At 40.6% G+C, this 19,434-nt stretch overlaps 2 protein-coding genes across 5 annotated transcripts in view; both read left to right on the plus strand.

Annotated features, from left to right (window-relative positions):
- Positions 1–2,233, plus strand: part of LOC307020431 (polyamine-transporting ATPase 13A3-like) — a 31,429-nt gene extending 29,196 nt beyond the window's left edge. For all 4 annotated transcript variants that reach the window (XM_079651763.1, XM_079651766.1, XM_079651764.1 and 1 more), the window contains one exon: positions 6–2,233. In XM_079651763.1, the coding sequence (XP_079507889.1) occupies positions 6–188 (183 nt within the window). In that variant the 3' untranslated portion in view covers positions 189–2,233. The remainder of the gene's footprint in view (positions 1–5) is intronic.
- Positions 2,234–12,653: 10,420 nt separating this feature from the next.
- Positions 12,654–14,827, plus strand: LOC307020038 (transcription factor HES-1-like). The gene is made up of 4 exons (XM_079651126.1): positions 12,654–12,969; positions 13,059–13,154; positions 13,243–13,330; positions 14,065–14,827. The coding sequence occupies exons 1-4, from the start codon at positions 12,862–12,864 to the stop codon at positions 14,514–14,516; spliced, it is 744 nt and encodes a 247-aa protein (XP_079507252.1). The 5' UTR covers positions 12,654–12,861; the 3' UTR covers positions 14,517–14,827.
- The last annotated feature ends 4,607 nt before the right edge of the window (positions 14,828–19,434 follow it).

A 19,434-nucleotide genomic window follows, 5' to 3' on the forward strand; every position in this document is an offset into this window, starting at 1 on the left:
CCCAGGAGGCCAACCAGCACTGGGCCTCGTCTTTCCTCTCCCGGTTGTTCTGTCAGACCAACAAGCCCCCCCGGGTTCTCTACATGCACCTGGCCCTGGAGCTGCAGGACAACACAGACTGGCCCCCCCGACCCTCCACTGTCACCTTCGCCAGCGATCCACAATCCCGCCTCTCTGCCCCCCTCTGACACCAACAAGCAGACTACTGCACAGACTGAAGATACAATCACAGCTTGAGTTGAGCTCAGAGAAGATGATGATGGTGATGATGTGTGAAGCGTCCTAATATAACAGACACTGTGAGCTGCTCATACAGAAGGTTCTCCTCCATTTTGGTTCAACCTCCTCAACAGACAAACTCTTGTCAAACTGCTGAAACATGAGCCAGAGATCTCTGTTAAAGGAACAGCTTACCATTTTGTGAAATGTGGTACGCTTAATCGCTCTATTGCTAATATGTTAGACGACAAGGTCTAAGACAACTCTAACTATTCTAGGGTTAAACTAGATGTTAAAATGTCAACTAACCACTGTGAGCCAAACAGCAGGTGATTGCTGATATGTTTGTGAAGTGTGTGTTTGCATGTCTGTGTGCAGCGCTGTGCGCTGCCTCAATCCCATCATAGAACACAATTAAATCAAACATGACTAAAACAAAATGAAACTCACCAAACCTGTGATGGTTAGGTCTTTTCAACTTTCCAACAATCACCAACTGGTTTGGTTTAAATAAACCCTGCAGTTTTTACTGCTGCCCTTTTTCTGGGGGCGGGGGAATCATGAAATGATCCAAATAAGATAGCCCCAAAAATGTTTTATATAAAATATATATGTTTCCATTGCCTCACCCTAATCTAAAGTAAATGTAAAGGCAGTGACAGCAGTTGGTTAGTTTATCACAAACACTGGTTGCTGGAAGCCAGAAATGTATACATGTTTTAAGTCGACATATTAACAAGCTAGGTTTATTCATTACTAGTCTAGATCATAATTAGTCTAAAATACAACCCAATGCAGTGTTCATTAAACACACATCAGAATGGGATCAATCTTCTCAGATAATTCAGCAAGAAAAAACCCAGCACATTTCACAAGTGAGAAGTCATTCATTTAACAGGAGTAGATGTCTTAACTACATTGTCGCAATGTAGTTAAGTGCGTTTTTGTGTTAGTGCGACAGATCAGCCGCTGTTTAGCTCAGCCGGGTCAATCAACAGACAACAATACAATGTAAGTATTTTAATACTCAAAGATACATTGCATTTAAATCCCATGCGTTGAAACTTTTAGTATGATTATATTTAATTTATGAATGAACAGTTCTTTATTAAATTAAATTACCATTATTTTACATTTTTATTTAAAAGAAATGGATCATAGATCACAATGGGACCAATCTGGTTAAATACAAGTTTGAAATGAAATCAACAGCCTAACCCTCTGCTTCACTGTGAATAAGCACGCACTGTCTTCCACTAGCATTAGCTGCTGCTATAATCCTAAAGTTGTAAAACAGTGTTAGGATGTATGAATTCAAAGACACATGGGACACTTTTTTTATTTCTAAGACAACAAACATTCCACTGCTGCATTTCTGTCTTAGGGTAGCTTCAATTGAAGTTCTTCCTGTGGAAGAGAGAAACAGGAATTTCTGTGTCCCTATTTTCTAAATTGTATTGGCGGATCATGTGTGTACTTGTGTGGAACAGAGCAAAAAAGTGCATTGCTTAAAAAGAGAATAAACCATTTCTGTGTCCTTTGATGCTTAGTAAAGTCTTCTCATAATATGACTTTCTTTTTTTAATTAAATGAAAAAGAATGACACCGTTTAAAATCACTAAGGTACTGTGCAAGACTGATCATATTTAATGACTCAAAGCAAGTGAATTAATCAAAACGAATCAATGAGACACTTGCTGCTGTGATGAATTTATAATAGCTGATCCATCTTTTAATTTTCATATAATATTTGTCTATAACTTTTTACAGCTGTTGAATGTGTATTTTAAGTAACAATTAAAATGAATAAATGAAACATGAACATTGTTCTCTTAAATATCCTCTTTAGAAATATGAAAATTGTAATTTATTTTTCAAGGGAATATGTCAATCTTTTTAATATGTGTACTTATTTTCTTATTTCAATCAAATGTTTCAGTGTCCGTCAACAAAAATTCCTGTTTGTTCTGCAGAACTCCCATTACATCTCCCAATAAACCTGTATATTAAGCTACTCTTGCGTGCTTCGTGGGGGGCTGACCTTGGTCACACTTTTTCAGCCTAGACTTACTGATCAATTATGGGCTTTCCCAGCCTCCTCGCTGCCTGGCATATGGGTGCTTAAAGGGCGCGAGAGTGGAGGAGAAAGAGGGGTATCATTTCATGTGGAGATCAGGGCCTATAGGCAGTGAATGGGTGGATTTAGGGGGGACTGTGAATGAGGGAAGGGGGTCCTCGCTTGTACCAAAGAGAAAAGATCTCCCACAGATCAGGGAAGAGCCTTTTTGGGAATATTCATGATGAGGATGAGGAGGCATCATGAATTCATGTGTGTCTCCTCGGATCATCTTTTCAGTAAACACTGATGTGGACAGAGCCGGGGATGTCTTGCTTTGCCGTGTTTGCCATGTAGTTTGGGGGATAGTGTTGCCTCTCCACAAAGCAATATGGGTTTTTGTGTACTCTGCTGTATTCCTTTTGTGCTATTGAGCAACAGATGGAGAGTGGTGCAGAGACATAAAGAAGCTAAAACACACAGCCTTTCTTCCTCACAGCCAGCTACTCGCTCAAAAAGATTTTCTCAAGCTTGTGCTCAGACGTGTGCTATTTCAAACATGTTGGACTTCATCTCCTTTCTCTTTTGGCCATACGTTTTTTTTGTCTGAGTTGTGTACTTTCAAGATTTGGGCTTATGCACACAGGCTTTGTTTACTGTTTCTTTGGTCACTCCTGCAGAGGGATCACACCCACTTAGAATAGATTGAAGAGGCACAGCCACTGTTGTACACTTTAGCACACCAACATTTAATGCTGTATCACTGTATCTTTTAGCAAACACACACACACACACACACACACACACACACACACACACAGACACAGACACACACACACACACACACACACACACACACACACACAGACACAGACACAGACACAGACACACACACACACACACACACACACACACACACACACACACACACACACACACACACACACACACACACACACTTGTGTGACTTTGTGACCTTCATTGAGTCCGCACATAGATGCCAATTTGCTGCATTCTCTCTGACTGTTGTTGGACCATCGTTGTGATTTATAGTCAAGACACAAGGCCAACCTGATGCTCACTTAAGGTTGGCCTCATTTTACAGATGACACAAAGGCACCCACGTCTGGTAAAAGGTCTGTGACCCACCAGACGGTCACAAAGACCTTCTCCACCCTTCTGTCCCCTAAGCATGGGCTCCGTCCCCTGGACTTCACGCAGTCCCTGTCCCCCTTCCTTTATCAGTCCTTCCAGGCCTGAATGGGCTCTGTGGTTGGTCAATAAATTCAGTGATTCAGGGGGTGGACAGTTGCAGCCGTGTTAACGTTTGTTCACAGGCTTGTCGGAGGGACGGGCCCCGCCCCGCAGCTCTTTGTCTTCCGTGGTCCCTCAACAGGTTAGAAGTCAATGGAGGGCCTTGTGCGGAGGTGGCAGGGGCATGGATGGGGCCGCCTCTCACATGGCGTTCACACAGGGGGAGGACGGGCCCGGATCACTGTGACACTTGTTAGCGCGGGGCCACACAGCACTGCCGGGTTGCCTCTCTGGCTCTCCCTCGAGGGCCCGTGCGATATTCAGCGCTTTACACAAACTAATGGTTGAGGCTGCAGGGTTGCAAGATGATCTGCACTCAGAGGCCTGCAGCGAGCGCACTGAAAAGAAGTGCACAAGAGTATCTTACAATCTCAGTTTACAGATCAGACTCACAATAAAAAACCAGGTCAGGTCTTCATTTGGTCCACAATCTGCAGTTTAAATTGATAATAGAACGACATTATAATGCGTTTTGTGGCCCCTGAAGGTGCCACACTGTTGCTGAGTTATAGCCGCTTTCTCAGGCTCAGCCGGGGCCAAAGCATGGGAACAGCCACAGTGGGAGAAAAGAGACACAGAGAGCCATAGATAGAGCAACACACAAACAGAGGAGGGCTTTAGGAGACAGAAAGCAGCGGACAGAAAAAGACGCACAGAGACTGAAGACTGAAGAGGGACTTAGAGCCATGACTGAGGCCTAACTGTCATGAGAAGATGAGAGTTGCCATGGCCACCCAGGAGCCACACAGCAAGCATGTGAGCAGGGGAGTCCCGGGGGCCAGGGGCCCGGGCTGGTGGATCACATGCACTAACCAGGGATTATGTGCATAAGCGATGAGCGCTAAGCCGGCAGGTGAAGAAGGGAGGCCCCGGGACAAGGAGCGCGCCATCCCTCAGGACAGCTCCCCCGTAAAGAGCAGGGACTTTTTCCCAAGTGAGGCTGAGCTCCCGTGTGAAGGGGACTCAGCCAGAGGTCCTCAAGTGCTGAAAGGGCATCCCCCAGGCTGCTTTCACAGCGTAAGTGGCCAAAATGCTGGTCTTGTGAGTCATCTTGAGAGGCAAGAATGGGCCATCTTCACATTCATAAATCCCAATGCAAACACACTCATGGATATGGACTAAGCTTGGATGAGGATAAGCACCGCATGGCAGTGCATCAGCAGGGCGCTTGTTGAAGCTTTTTGGCTCGCCGCTGATATGAAACAGCCAACTCAAGGCGATCCAGCAGAGAGACAAAGATCTAACTCAAACACTAGCTAACTTAACTTTAGAGTAAAAGAAATAGAGATTGTCGTTAGCATTGTATTCCGTAGAAAAAGGGTGTGTCAGGTGCTCGTAAAAAAACAGGGTTTTAGGGAAAATAGGGATAGGAAGGACACTCCTAAATGAATGAACAATTAACCACAAGGAAATGGTAATGGTAAAAGTAATACATACACAGTTGAAGTAGGCTACTAAAAGTCTATAAGATAGATGGTCTAAATAGTTAGCTAAAAGGTATTTAAAGTAATTCAATGTCCAAATTATAATAACCTCAAACTAATGGATAAACATTAAAAAAAGATAGCTAAAAGTAAAAGATAAGCACTAGCAGAGTTAACTAAAAAATAAAAGGCTACGGAAAAATTGTTACGAAGAGTTGTCTTAAAGTAATGGATGAACAGTTTAAATAGTTAGCTTAAAGTTAGCAACAAAGCCATGGATACACACAGTTCGAACAGTTAGCAATTGTAATGGACAAACAGTGAAGCAGACAAACAAGTTAGCTAAAGCTACATTATGACAGCAACACATCTCTAACCTCAGGCTTAACTCAGTCAGTCAGTCCTAATAGCATGCTACGGATGCTTAAACCAGACTCGTCTATCCTGATCCAGGGGTCGGCAACCCGCGGCCCTTTAAGCCCTCTGCTCTGGCTCCCTTGAGCTTAGACAAAAATAAGAAGGAAATAAAATAAAAGTATTTGTAGGACTATTTATATTTTGTTGCATGGTTGAAAAATGTTTGGTATCTTGTATTTTGAGGTGATACTGTGACACATAAATAAAAAACAAAACGGTTTTAATTAGGTCAACTAAAATATGCGTCACATCCTAATAACCTGACCCCCGGCTCGATTAGCGAACTATGGATAAATCAAAGAAAAGTACTGGAGGAATACAGGATTTAATTCTGTGTGGACAGAGTTATATGCTTTCACAGCAAACGATGCTGGTTTACCGGTATGTTTGATATGTAGAGAGAAGTTGTCAACGGTGCTCTAGCCTTTACGTATCGAGGAACAACAAGGGAGAGGAAGACAGCTGACAATCTTAAGTCTTAATTCAATGGGGTATGTAATTTATTTCAGAAAACACTTTGTGTTATATTCAATGGAATGCTCTTAACGTCCCGATAGCAATGAATATATTAAATTCTTTGACAATAAATACTTACAAAAATTAGCCGTAGCGCTGTAAAAAGCACGACCAATCATTTTAGCCGGCCCGGCTAAAGTAACTGGATGGCCTACCTGCCTGTCAGCCTTCCATCTGTGCACAAACTTATCTCTTCCCTCATTGGTCATGTGCGCGTTCGTGTGTGTTGGAGGAGGGACTCTGTAAGAAAGTCTGAAGGAAGAGGCATATTTTTTCCGGTTGTGTATTTTCAAATTCTAGCGCACTCGAGCTGGTTTCTCCATTCTTAACTAACCTACCTTTAACTCTTTTTAGGGTGCAGCTATATGTTTTATTTATTTCAAATTGGGCACATTTTAATTAAAAAAAAAATCCTTCAAATGTGCAGAGGACTCCCCAAGTGCTGTGTTTAATTTATTTTAAAGTAGGCCTGTGTATTATTTTTAATTCTCCTTAGGCCTATAGGAGTTCTTTGTTTCTTATTAGAGGTTAAAAGTTTTATATAATGTAATAAATAGCCTAATAAATGCAAAACAACTGTAGTTTTTGTCTGATATAACAATAAATACAACTTTATTAGCTATCAAGCTATGAAATATGTTTTGCGGCTCCAGACAAAAAAATATTTGGGAAAAAGGAACAAAATGGCTCTTTTGGTCAAAAAGGTTGCAGACCCCTTATCTAGGCCAATGCCAAGACTTGTACTAAACTACGATTAGAATCTAGACTATGTTTTCTGTAAAATATTAGTTTTCTTTCGGTAGGCTACTTTTTAGGCTTTCTAGATTTATGTTTAGATCTTCATTGAGACTATATGGGTATTTATTGTCTATGAATGATTTATACAAAGCTGTTCTGTCATCTCATGATAATAAAGGTTTTAATATGTCCTTACTCATGGTGGCTTGTTCTAATGTATTGTTCTGAATCACCTCCCTGTTTAACCTTGCAGTATGTTATGAGAAGGAGCCTTCGTTTGAATCCAGAAGCAACAGGCTGTTTTGCTGCAGGGAATCAATGCTCATAATACCCATGGCCTGACAGGAATGTGTTTGAACCTTGATGGCACAAAGAAATCACATTCCCATGGCCAAAAGAGAGAACAGAACAGTTAACCAACCTCCCCCAACACCTTTTCAAGACGATAGTATCCCTGGACATATTAACATGTAAATACACTTAGATACTCTGACAATTCATTGAAATGCATATAATCTACATGCTAACTAGTGCTTTAAAGACTTTCCATTGCTGAATGTGGTTTGGAAACACTTTCATGTCTGGGTTTTAAAAATTAAATGTGAGGCCTCTCTTAGAATCTCTTAAAGCGTTTTTCAATTTGATGAGGGATAAGGCGATGACTGGGATCCCTTTTCAAAGGACGAGACCCAGAGTTCAATAAGACTTCAGTCTCATTGCCTTTGCCTCCAAGTTGAAGATCTAAATGCTGGCTTTAAAAAAAAACAAGGAAGAAAGAACCCACCACGTTAGGTGACAGATGGCAGGTTGTTATTCTGAAATACCCGTTGCTATGGTCCCCTTTTCCTCCGCAGCTTCCCTTGCCACAGCATCCTCTCATGGTGTACTGACTGGAATAAGCTGACTTGAAACTTCTCAGGTTGTTGTTGACAAACATGAGCCTAGATGAGTCTCCTAAGCTCCCACTCTTTTATCCGCTCTTTATTGCCATATAAACAGGGCTGAATGCGCTAAAAGAAACTAAACCTCTGTTTTCAGCCTTCTCTTATCTCATGCAGGGTTTAATCTAACGCCCTCCACCCTTTTTACATCTCTGCCTCCACTAAATTCGACCATATTTTTGATTCAGCACGTCCCCATGACTACCAGTTATTTCCCATCCTTGAGCCCCCCCCTGGCTCCTGCTTCTCTTTTCCATTGATACCACTGCCTCCCCCTTCGCCTTCTTTTTTTTTGTCCAAATAAAACAAAGCGCAGAGTGAATGTGCTCTGAGGTAGGTAAATGTATTCAGTGACATCAGCCAGGACGAGTCTATTCTGCAGGATTCCTGTACCACTTGTTTCCAGCCTTGTCTGGGGGCCGGACACTCTGTTGGGCCCTTTGTCCCACGTGTATTCCACACAGGCCCGCAATTAATGGAGGCCTTGTCTAAGGCTTCTGGAGCAGAAACTGCTGTTGGGGAGGGGGACAAAAGGCAGGCAGAGCCGGGGGCTGGGAGTTGCTATGGGAGGGACCCCCCTTCTCTCTTTAAGGGGGATTCAAAGGGAGAAGGAGGCACGGAGAGCGAGCTGAGCGCTGGAGGAGATGTTTAAGTGATCCCCTCTGTCTGTGCCGTCCCCTCCTGGCCTGAGATGTTTTCATACCAGCAGTTGAAAGGAGAAGCGTTGCATGATTTGGTGATGAGGATGCTCATTTCTCTGCCCGCTGCTGGTGGCTGGGTGGAGGAGAAAGCGGGGGCCACAGCTTTCAGACCAGGTGGTGATGGAGAGGAGACTGCGGAGAGACTCTACTGCAAAGATGAAATTCTCGATTAAAGCATGCAAGCTGTGAAATAACTTGCATGGAGGAAGTCACAGATGTCCAGATATAAAAGCCTCAGAAAATAAAAATGTTCAGAGGTCATATTTGGATTTGGAGCACCTCTTTTCACCCTCTGTCTGAAACCAGAGCCCAGTGTACTCTGATTGGTGAGCTGGACGGCTCTGTTGTGATTGGTTAAACATTATGGCCAGCCCCTGAGGCTATCACGTACAATGGGGGTGTGGGATGACATGTTTATTTATGGACTGAGAAAATACATTTTCTTAGATTTCCATTTATATAAAAGTCACTGCCAAAGAAGGTGAGAAATAAAATTATATTGCAATATCTATACGTTTGTAGTATTACACATTTTGTGTATGCTTGTCCAAAAAATGGTGTATTAGAGTTTTTCTCTGTATTCACATGGAAAAATTTAATAATACACAAAAATCGAAAAAACGTGTGTATCACATCGACACACCAGACTGTCAACTCGTTTTTTCACTCAAAAAGAAAAGATGTATTATTTTTTAATATAACCTGATTATTAATTTAAAATTGAAATGTTAATGGACCAGAACTTATAAGGCTTCGGCTCATTTGAACCTCATGTACCTGCAGGTTTTTTGCTTTTCTTAGTTTGTATCTTCATGGTTCATTGCACTTACATTAAGTCGCTTGAAAGCATCAATACTTTGTTTTGATATGCTATCTTGCTGTTCTGGCTCCCAAATGGTGGAACGAGTTACTCTTCTATACAAACTGCTAAGTTCTCTAGGTAATTTGTCTGTCACAGAAGGAGATCCCACCTGTTTATACTGCAACTTGGCCATTAAAGCTATAACATAATAATAATGTTGTACTGAGTAGCTCATTTGAAACGTATTCACCAACACTAAATGGTCGGGCTCATTTGAACTGAATACATGCAGGTTTCTTGTTGTTATGAGTTTGTATCTGTTTTTTTGCACTTATTGTGAGTCGCTTTATCCCTTAAGTGAGCAATTACATTGTACAATTATAATTATATAGGAAAATTATTTATTTATTTTCTACATTACAGCCATATTACAATGTTATTTAACTATTACACATTAATACACCCCCAGTACACCATTATTCCACCTGTATTACCCTGTAAAAAGACCCATACAACACCAATATCACACACACTTTACACATCAGTACACCCTTATTACACTGATGTTACACCAATATCACACCCATATTACATCCATTATATATCCATGTAACAATGTTATTTGACCATATTACACTGTTATTAGACCCAGTTTACATATGGACACAGCCTGGTAATTGACTGTTTCTCCCGGGATACAAAAAACATTTAATAATAATAATAATGGATTACATTTTTCATTTAAGGGTTAAATAAAAGTGTTAGCTAAATGAAATGTGATGTAATGTTTCTGAGAATATGTTTCTTGTGCACCTTTGTAAGTCTATCTTGTTTGGATCAAAGTTTAGGCTAAGGAAAGATTTTGACCTGAACATTTAAGGTCAAAACCCAAAAATATTGATGTCTCCCTGTCCGTGTTTTCCTCCACTTTTCCTTTTGTTTTGAGTCACATGCCAGGCCTTGATATCCTCCCTGCCCTTCCTCCCAGGGTTCCCACACTGATACAGATCAGGGCTGCCTATAAACCTGGAGTCCTCAGAACCATCCGCACAATAAAGGCTTGTTTGTGGCGGAGCAGCAGGCGCAGTGAAAACACCACTGATAGGATGTTATTTATTGTCGCGAGGCCTCTTTTCCTGTCATCTGCCATTAACACATCCTAAGGCTGTTTCAAATGAGCATCTTGTTAAACCACACAGTGAGAAGATTGACTTGATGTGATCCCAGGAGAACAGTTGGCCATACAGATAGAGCAGCATCACTTTCCCACTGCATGTTCCTCCTATTTTAATGTCTTTGTCTTCTATCAGAGAGCAACACCAAGTGGTAAATATCTACACTGATGGCCACTTATAAGGCTGGGGGTTTGACTTGACTTCATTTGACTCGACTCAGGTCTGGAAGCTGCTGGTGCTTGAAGACGTGTCGCTCACACAGAGAGTAAGCTAATGCTGACCTGGCTTCTGGGGTCATTTCACCTCTGTGGATTTAGGAGCTTTACAGAGACGTTTAAAGTCCATCAGAGAGGAGAGAGGCAGCCGGTGATAAACCAGAGGCCAGACAGAGATGTCCATGTTTCAGGAAAACAAGCACCATGTGTCTGGTTTCACTGATGTTGAACATATAGGGTCTAATTTGCTTAAAACGCTGGTGGACAGAGGACATTTCTCCAATGTAATTGTCAAATTCTAATAATGCAGTTATGTTTTTATTTTATTTAAACATCTAAACAATCATCTACATTGATCAACACAGATAAAAGCTTCAAAATCTTTAAGAATTTGGAGAAGATTCAAGAAAACATGCACAAAAAAACGAAAATATATTATTATCAGTGCATGCACAACCATAACAAGGCTTATATTTGATAGCCATTCAAATGCGGGTTCATTTGTGTGTTTATTTGAGCAAACCAGGCTACATACAAATTTGAAATAAGTATTGTTCTGTGCAAATAGGCTATAAGGCTAATATCAGACTCTTTATAATACCTGCTGTAGTACTTAACCTTTTACATTCAATATAAAAGCAGCTGAAAAATGTCTCATTAATCTTGAGGCTAATTTTGAAGAGTAACTACTGACCAAAAAATAGCTAATTAAGTATAAATGTTGATATACTGTTGCTCTTTGATTCACAAACATTATACAGTTTTATTAAAGCGGTGATATCATTGGTATAAAATAGAATAGATTGAACTGATTATAAAAAAAGGTCAATGATCAATTCCGTCATTTATGGACATAAGAATAAAATAATATGGGTTTTTCCTGAAAGAGTTTTCCGATATAAAACTCATATCTGTTAACATAAAGATAGTCTTATTTCCGCTCTTCAGATCTTTGAGCTCTTCAGCAGTGAGTCCAACCTGTGATACCAGACGAGGTGTTAGAGTTCACGTCAGCCCAGGACAGCTGAGTGTGTCTCAGATTTTCTTCTTCACTGGACATCAGGCCCGGAGTGTGTCAGAGGACGAGGTCTGACACACTCAATGACCCCCGAGAAGTGTGTGACGGACACACACTGAGAGAAAGAACCTGTACCATTTGTAAAGACTAAAGTAAGTTGTCATCACGGCTTTTATGATATTCAATTTCAACATAATGGGAAAACAAATCCTGATGTCCTTTTGCAGAAACAGCAGTTTTAAGTCAAAACGTCAACATTTAATTGTCAAGTTATCTCACATCCATAGATTTAGTTTGACTTAAAACTGAAGAGTAAAAGTGACAGAAATACATGTGGAATAGCTTCTTTTTTTGCTGTACACCTAAAATAAACATATTTATTTGAAAAAAGTAAAGAGTAGTTTTTGATTTGTTTAAAAGTGCAAGTAATTCCACAGTGCAAAAAAAATCTATTATAATGATAAGTTGAAGAGAACATTTCACTGATGTATAAGTAAAATAAAACATAGCATAACTACCTGAAGTACTCATTCAGCACAATGACCAATTTCTCAACAATATTTTAATGTAGGAAATTATTTGTATAGATGCATAATGTGTTCATCACTTTGTTGCAGCTAATAAAGGAGTAGCTTTTTTACCACAATGTTTTATTCTCCATGTTTCACATATTTATCCTATAATAATTAATTATACACTTTTAATTGATCATATTTTGTATTCATACTTTAAATTGGAATCTTCAAAGTAACTTAACTGATATTTGATATATGTATAGCCACCTGATTGTCCCTGGTTCGAGTCTCGTTACCGACAAATATATATGCCCCTTCACTCTGACACAAGCACAACATTGTCTCCATTTTTTTTTTGGCAATGGCTTTTTTTTTTAAACACATAATTATTTTAGAGTTAACACACTCTGCACTGCAGTATAAGGAGTTTCTGAGTATCTCTTCTTTGTAAATTAGCTTTTAGCATCCTGACAGCTAGCCAATGGGAGCTCCTGGTCGCACGAGCCCGCCGCCTCCCCGGCACCGTGTCTCGCGCGCTCATTGGACGGACTGATGAAATGCGCGGAACTCACACACGAGCCGCTCGCGTGCAGGCTCGCGCTCTATAAATACACCCCGAGGCGCTGGAAACAGGAGCGGACTGACAGCTCGGCGAGGAGACAGGAGTCACTTTATCTGTCATTGGTACAGAGCTCTGAGGTGTGCCAGCAGAAGGCGGGACTCACCACACGGGATTAACCTGTTGTTGTTTTGCTTCTTTCTGTTGTTCATAAAGTTTATTTCGTAGTCTTTTTAACTGAAAACCTGAAGATGCCAGCCGGAACTTTCGAGAGGACCTCTCCCTCCGCCACGGCTGCCTCACCGGCCAGTGCGGACTCCACACCGGAGAAACCCCGCAGTCTGTCCGAGAACAGAAAGGTAGCACAACTGTTCCCGTTACATCTCTTTTCCAACTTTTATTTTTATTTGAAACTGTCTTCTCAACTGCTTTTATTTTCTATTTAAAGTCCTCGAAACCAATCATGGAAAAGCGGAGACGCGCGCGCATCAATGAGAGTCTGGGCCAGCTGAAGACCCTCATCCTAGACGCACTGAAGAAAGATGTAAGGAGCTGGGTGTTTGTTTAAATATGACCTGAAATAACCAACTAAATTAGCAATTCATCACTTAACCGTCACTTTCTGTGTTTAGAGCTCCAGACACTCCAAGCTGGAGAAGGCGGACATCCTTGAGATGACAGTGAAGCACCTCAGGAACCTGCAGAGGCTTCAGATGGCCGGTATGTCTTAGCTGATGTGTGTGCAGTCATTCTGGGATGGCTAACTTTAGATGTTCCAATGCTATCCAAGATGTATGCCCACCCACAGCTGGTGTGCTCTCCTTAAGACTTGTTTTCACAAGACATCATCTGAGAGAATAAATGAATAAAGTCTTTTTTTTATTATTCAAATTAGCCAATTTTTCTATTTTTTTAATGGTGTTTTTTTCAATTCATAAACTCTTAATCACGTGTTATTCTCTATCAATCTCACCTTGATAGGGGTGCAATACATATATTAACTTACTAAACTTTTTATTTTTGATTTAAGAATTATAATTTATTTCTATATATATTTTTAAGAATGTAGATTCATTTGTCTTTGCAGAAAAAATACTTATTTCATGTATTTTTTATAATGTCATGTATTTATTTGTTTCTCTTTATTTTTTATAATCCTTTTCTTATTGCTTTCAAAATCAATTATTTAAAAATACAAAAACAATACAAAATCAACAGAAATAGAGTAATATATTTGCAAAGATGAAATGGATCTATACTTTTGCAAAGTATCTACAGAAATATTAAGAAACATTATGTGAAAAAAAGGAAAATACTTAAATAACTTTATTAATTTTTGGCCCATATATTTCCACTTTTATTTATTCCTTTATTTCTTTAATTCTTAAAAAATGTTCTCTCTATCGTTCCACACGTATCTTTCTAAATGAATGTATTTGTATTTCCCTCTCCAGCTGCTTTGAACCCAGACCCCTCAGTCCTGGGTAAATACCGCGCCGGATTCAGCGAGTGTTTGGGAGAGGTCACCCGTTTCCTGTCCTCGTGTGAAGGGCTGAACACCGAGGTGAGGACCCGTCTCCTCAGCCACCTGGCAGCCTGCGTGACCCAAATCAACGCCGTGAACTTCTACACGCCTCACCCAGGGGCGCACAGACTCGGGCAGACCGGCACACACACCCCTGTGGCCCCCGCCCCACAGATGTCCTGTAAAAGTGGCTCAGCGATGCTCTCCTCCCCAGAGGCCATGAAGCTGTATGGGGGCTTCCAGGTGGTCCCCACACCGGATGGACAGTTTGCTTTTCTGGTCCCCAGCTCTGCTCTCATGCCTCTGGGGGCACAGAACAGCCCGCACATGTCACCTTTTGCTCCTCCCGTCACCTCAGACTCTGTGTGGAGACCTTGGTAGGAAACCAGCTCCACCTTTGGGACCCAAAAGAACATATCTTTGTACATTTTGTAAATGTTTTGGAAAAAAAACATAAGAAGAATATATGGACATAAGGAGATTCTTCTCATGTCTTTGCTTGCTGTGATTTTGTATGGAGGAGGACAGAAAATGCTTGAACAGTTCTTGAAAAGCACTGTATTTTTGTAGAGAGTAATAAAATGTTTCTATGATGTTTAGTACAATATTTGCTGCATGGCGTCTTTGTCTTTTCTCCTCCCTCAAAAACAGATTTATATAAGTGTAGAGGCTATCATTAAAAGTGCTTAAAAGTTTGACTTCATCTCAGATCATTGAAACGTTTTTTCAATTAAGAACATACACCAGCCGTTTAAATATAGCCCCCCTGCTGTGTGCCCTGTCCACACCTCATCATCCACTTTCGCAGCGACAGTGAAACCTGCTTTCTGGCTGGAAGTAAATTCTTCTCTAATGAGGTGAGGAACCTGAGAGGCGGCGCTGAGCCCGAGACGACGAGGGTCTGTTGACACATGCAGGCGTGCCAGATGGGAAATCATGCCGAAATAGATCAGGCCATGAGACAGGGCTAAAAGAAGAGCAGACCAAACAAGATACTGGTATAACTCATGGATTAAGTATGAGATGTTACTTTGAGATGTCTCCCCTGCATCATCTGCCACCAGAGGAGTGATAACTGATATTCATTCATACAATTCAACATTTTTGACTGAGCAGACCGTGAATCTAGTTTGATTTGTATATAATATAAGTCTGTTATAGAACAATTAGTCAACTAATCGCTAACTGGATCGAGAGAAAAATAACGTTTTTTAAATTAAATGTATCGCAAGTAATGTATCATGCAAATATGGCAGAACATGCCGTTTCAGCCTCTCAAATATAAGATGTTCTGCTTTTTCTTTTTCTTTTTATATCATAATAAAGGGATTTCTTTTGGGCTATTTGGAGTAAACAAGATGTTTTTAAGACATCCCCTTAGATCTGAGAAATTACAACGGCCATTTTATAGACCAAACAATTAATCATATTGAAAATAATGGTGATTTGCAGTCCTAGCGTCAGCCCTGCGGAGCCGGTTGTCCATTTAGCGGACAGTTGAAGCTGACAGTCCCAGCGTGTGTCCCGAGCGTGGTGCTCACTCAGCGGGCCACAAGCAGAGCCCGACCCCGGGTCACAGGTGCCTCTCATTCACACTCCGGAGACAACGCTCCACCAACAGCATGTTGCCCTAAATCTGGCAACCCATGAACAGACCTGGCAGCCCATCAGCAGAAGACAGGGCCTCCCTTTGACAGCTTCACACAGTGGCACCTCCAGAGGCACACACTCACTCAACCCACGACCATTTGGGCTGTTCATGGTTTCACATTCATGGAATTTAAAAGATTAGGTCAGAACTTGAAAATGTGCAACATATCTATTTTGTTTCTTAAAGAACGTCGCACATTATTTTGCACTGAAACGTTTGTATTTCTATAAAGGAGTAAATACCTAAAACATGTTTTGCCAATACACTATAAACCATACTTATAATGCCATATTATTAGCTTATAGCACGTTTTAACTGTAACAATAAGTGCTCATCATTTTATATAATGATGTATAACAATAATTATGAGAAACTAAAGCAACTCTTTTTGTGTCACAATACTTATTAAATGCTGGCCACTCACTGACATTGTTGTGGAAGGATCAATAGGCCTATGTATTAAAATTCCCAAAGTCATTATACTTATGAATTATAAAAAAAGTATAAAGTCACTTTAAATGTTATGTTTGCTTTAAGTAAAGCAAAAAAGAAAATGTAATGCATCTACAATACCCAAAGTTTAACATTTCAACTTGACTTTAGTGTTACTTATAATCACATTGTAAAGAATCAAAACTATTGATGATTGATTATAACAGTTTTATAAAATATTACAAATATGTGTTTTATGATATCCTATGATACTTGAAATGTTCTGACTGACCAGCGATTACGAAGTACTTTGATATTTGACCTAATGAGTCGTTTTGGATATTTATGACTCCTTATAACCTACTAATTATCCATAACTCTGCTAGATTATAAAGCATTATAACAAGTATGTATATAAAGCATAAATAGGCATGTGAGTTTTAATTCTGCAGTTCCACATAAGAATCCACGCAAAAGTGAATTGAATCATCTCTTGGTCACTCTAAAACTTATTAAATCTCCTCACTTTGTCTAAATGATACAGTCAATTAAGTTTACATCTCTGTTTTGGCACAGCGGACAGAAGCCTGGCAGTAAAGAGGACTTAAAGACAAAAACAAGAGCTCCCCCTCCTATCAGAGTATCCTTTGAGGAGACCCTGAACACAAAAACAAAGACGGGCCTCTTTAGAGGCTCAATGGCTCCTCTCCTTGTGACCCTCTCCATCTTCATAAAGGGCCTTCCCCTTGTTTATCCAGGAAGAGCTTTAATGGCCGGGAGGGGGGAGAGGACCATGCTGTCACTTTCCCCGTGCTAAAGAAGGCTTATTGTCCCGCAGGTCCTGGTCCTAAAGGCTGCTGGAGAACTGTTCAGATAAGAGGTGGAGGTCCCATCCACCTGTATGTGATGGAGAACATGGAGAGGTTATGATTGAGGAGGTCTCCTGAGGGAATGTATGACGTTTACTGGTGTTGCTCCCCTCCTTCCATCTTTTGTTTCTTATCCCTGCCCCTCCCTAATCAAAACCCTGCAGTATTTTCCCAAACGTAGAGAACGGTAAACAAGTAGCGGGGTTCGCAGAGCTCCATGATTGATTGCCTCCCCTCACAAACACACTGACAGGTTCCCCTGGAACTCACCGGAAGCCCTCGCTGCCCGGCCCCTGTGGGTGAGTTTTGTTCTTATGGTGCCCGATGGGGGTGGAAGTAGTTCACATCAAGGCTAATGAATAGATTATGCACTCGATATCAATGGTGAATGAACAATGTTCTTTGTCCCTTCACTCCAATTCTTCCCTTTTTGATTTAGCTGGTTGTTTTCGTCAACAACGTATTCGTGGAAGTGTAGCTTCCGGAGGGGGAATTTAGTATCGGCATGACACGATCACAGTGGAAGAAGAATATTTATTACTTTGGAGCCACAAAGAGTGATAATGGTGGCACCATTAAAGCTAACTAAGACTGTTTCTTCACCACAAGTCATTCCTTCTTCAAAGGAGACGTTGTGTTGAATGTCGGAGGGAACATTTTCATCTTGTTTTTTTTTCTGCCAATGGAGACCTTCGACGAATCATTATCGCTGCAGGTGTCAATTCAAAAGGAGACATCCCATAATGCTCCAATAGCAACCTTAACTTTTTGGCATAGCTAGCCTTGTGCAATGACAAACCTGTTCAGCATTGCCATAGTCTTATTTGTACGATTACCAGTCTGTTCATTAGTGTGTCATGTGACTCCATGCCAGAAGACAACAGTGGACATTTTGTTATGCTCACCACAAAATAAATATTCAAATCTATTTCCATGGCGTTTTTAGGGAAAACAAATGTGTATTTTTGGCCACAGCTGACATTCAGTTGACTAGCCATCTTCCCTCGTATTGAAATGACTGCACATGATAATAGCTTAATAGCATCCATAGGAAGGGTCTTCTATCTAAATGGAACAGAACACTGAACGTTTAAATTGACTAATCAGAATCAAGTACTTAACCAAGCCATTTAATAAAAGATGTTAGATGTTATGGCTGAATAGTTTTTGATGGTGTGGATGCAATGAACGAGACTTCTCCTTGAGCGGGACTTAGATACGATACTGAAGAGACTATTCGAAGATACAGATTTTATTTATTTTTCAATAATGTTGTCAGACACTTTTTATTCCATATTAGCCTGTTAGTCCCAGAAACAAGCACTTTAAGTTGACGCGTATTGAAAAGGTGAATTGAATTGCAGCCCGTAATAATCGACCAATTTAAAAAGGATTGTCCCTGTCACTTACTTAGGCCCCAAAACATTGGAAGATAGTGTCCAAGGTTCTAAAAACACTAAAGGTACCTTTTAAGGAAGAACTTTGCACACTTAAGATGACAGCATTACCAAATGGCTGAGCGCCAAACGGCTGATAAATGAGCCAGTGATTGTGAAGGATGAAAAAAGACACTGATGCTAATGCAACCATGATTTTGGTGCTATGCCTATGAAAAATGTCCTGCATTTGTATTGGACTCGAATCATCATTACACCTGTGGAAAAGGACGTTTTCTACTGCTTTGCGTTTTTTTCGGCACCACTTTCCCAATAAGACTGTATTGAGGGATTATAAGTTCTATCTACTTTTATAAACATGTAGGCAAGCATTTGTCCACTGAGCGATAGCAGAGAGCTCTAAGACAACTGTTAGGTTGAAAGAGTATGAGAATCTGTTCGCTGGTTTTTGTTTTTTCTTACCTTTTGGTAACAGCTGAGTATGTGGCCAAAATCCATAGATCTACATGAGGGTTATTGATTTAATTTTACATTTAAGCACGTCAATGCTCTTAAAATCTGAAACCATGAAGTAACAACAGGGACCGACTGCATTCGTAAAATGTTGATAATCCTGCTTCATCACTCAACCCATAATTAATGCGGCCCACTCAAGAAACATGTTTTTCTGAAACAAAACCCTCTTCACAAATTACTTCTGCTGCTGGTATTTGGAGTGCGGGAGGTATTTTTCAAAAATGTTTGCAGAGACAAGCTGCTAGGTTTTGCCGTGTCTCTTCAAAATACAATGACGGGCTGCATGCATACATATTAAAAACCTCTCTATCTGGAGAGTGGAGAGCTGGAAACAAAACAAGTGTAGATGTATAAGAGCAGGGTCCACAGGGGCCAGGGTCCTGATTCATTCTCAATAATTGTAATGTAATGATAAGGAGCTTATAGCCTCTTGT

The sequence above is a fragment of the Notothenia rossii genome, assembly GCF_949606895.1.
Source record: "Notothenia rossii genome assembly, chromosome: 9".
Classification (NCBI taxonomy): Eukaryota; Metazoa; Chordata; class Actinopteri; order Perciformes; family Nototheniidae; genus Notothenia; species Notothenia rossii.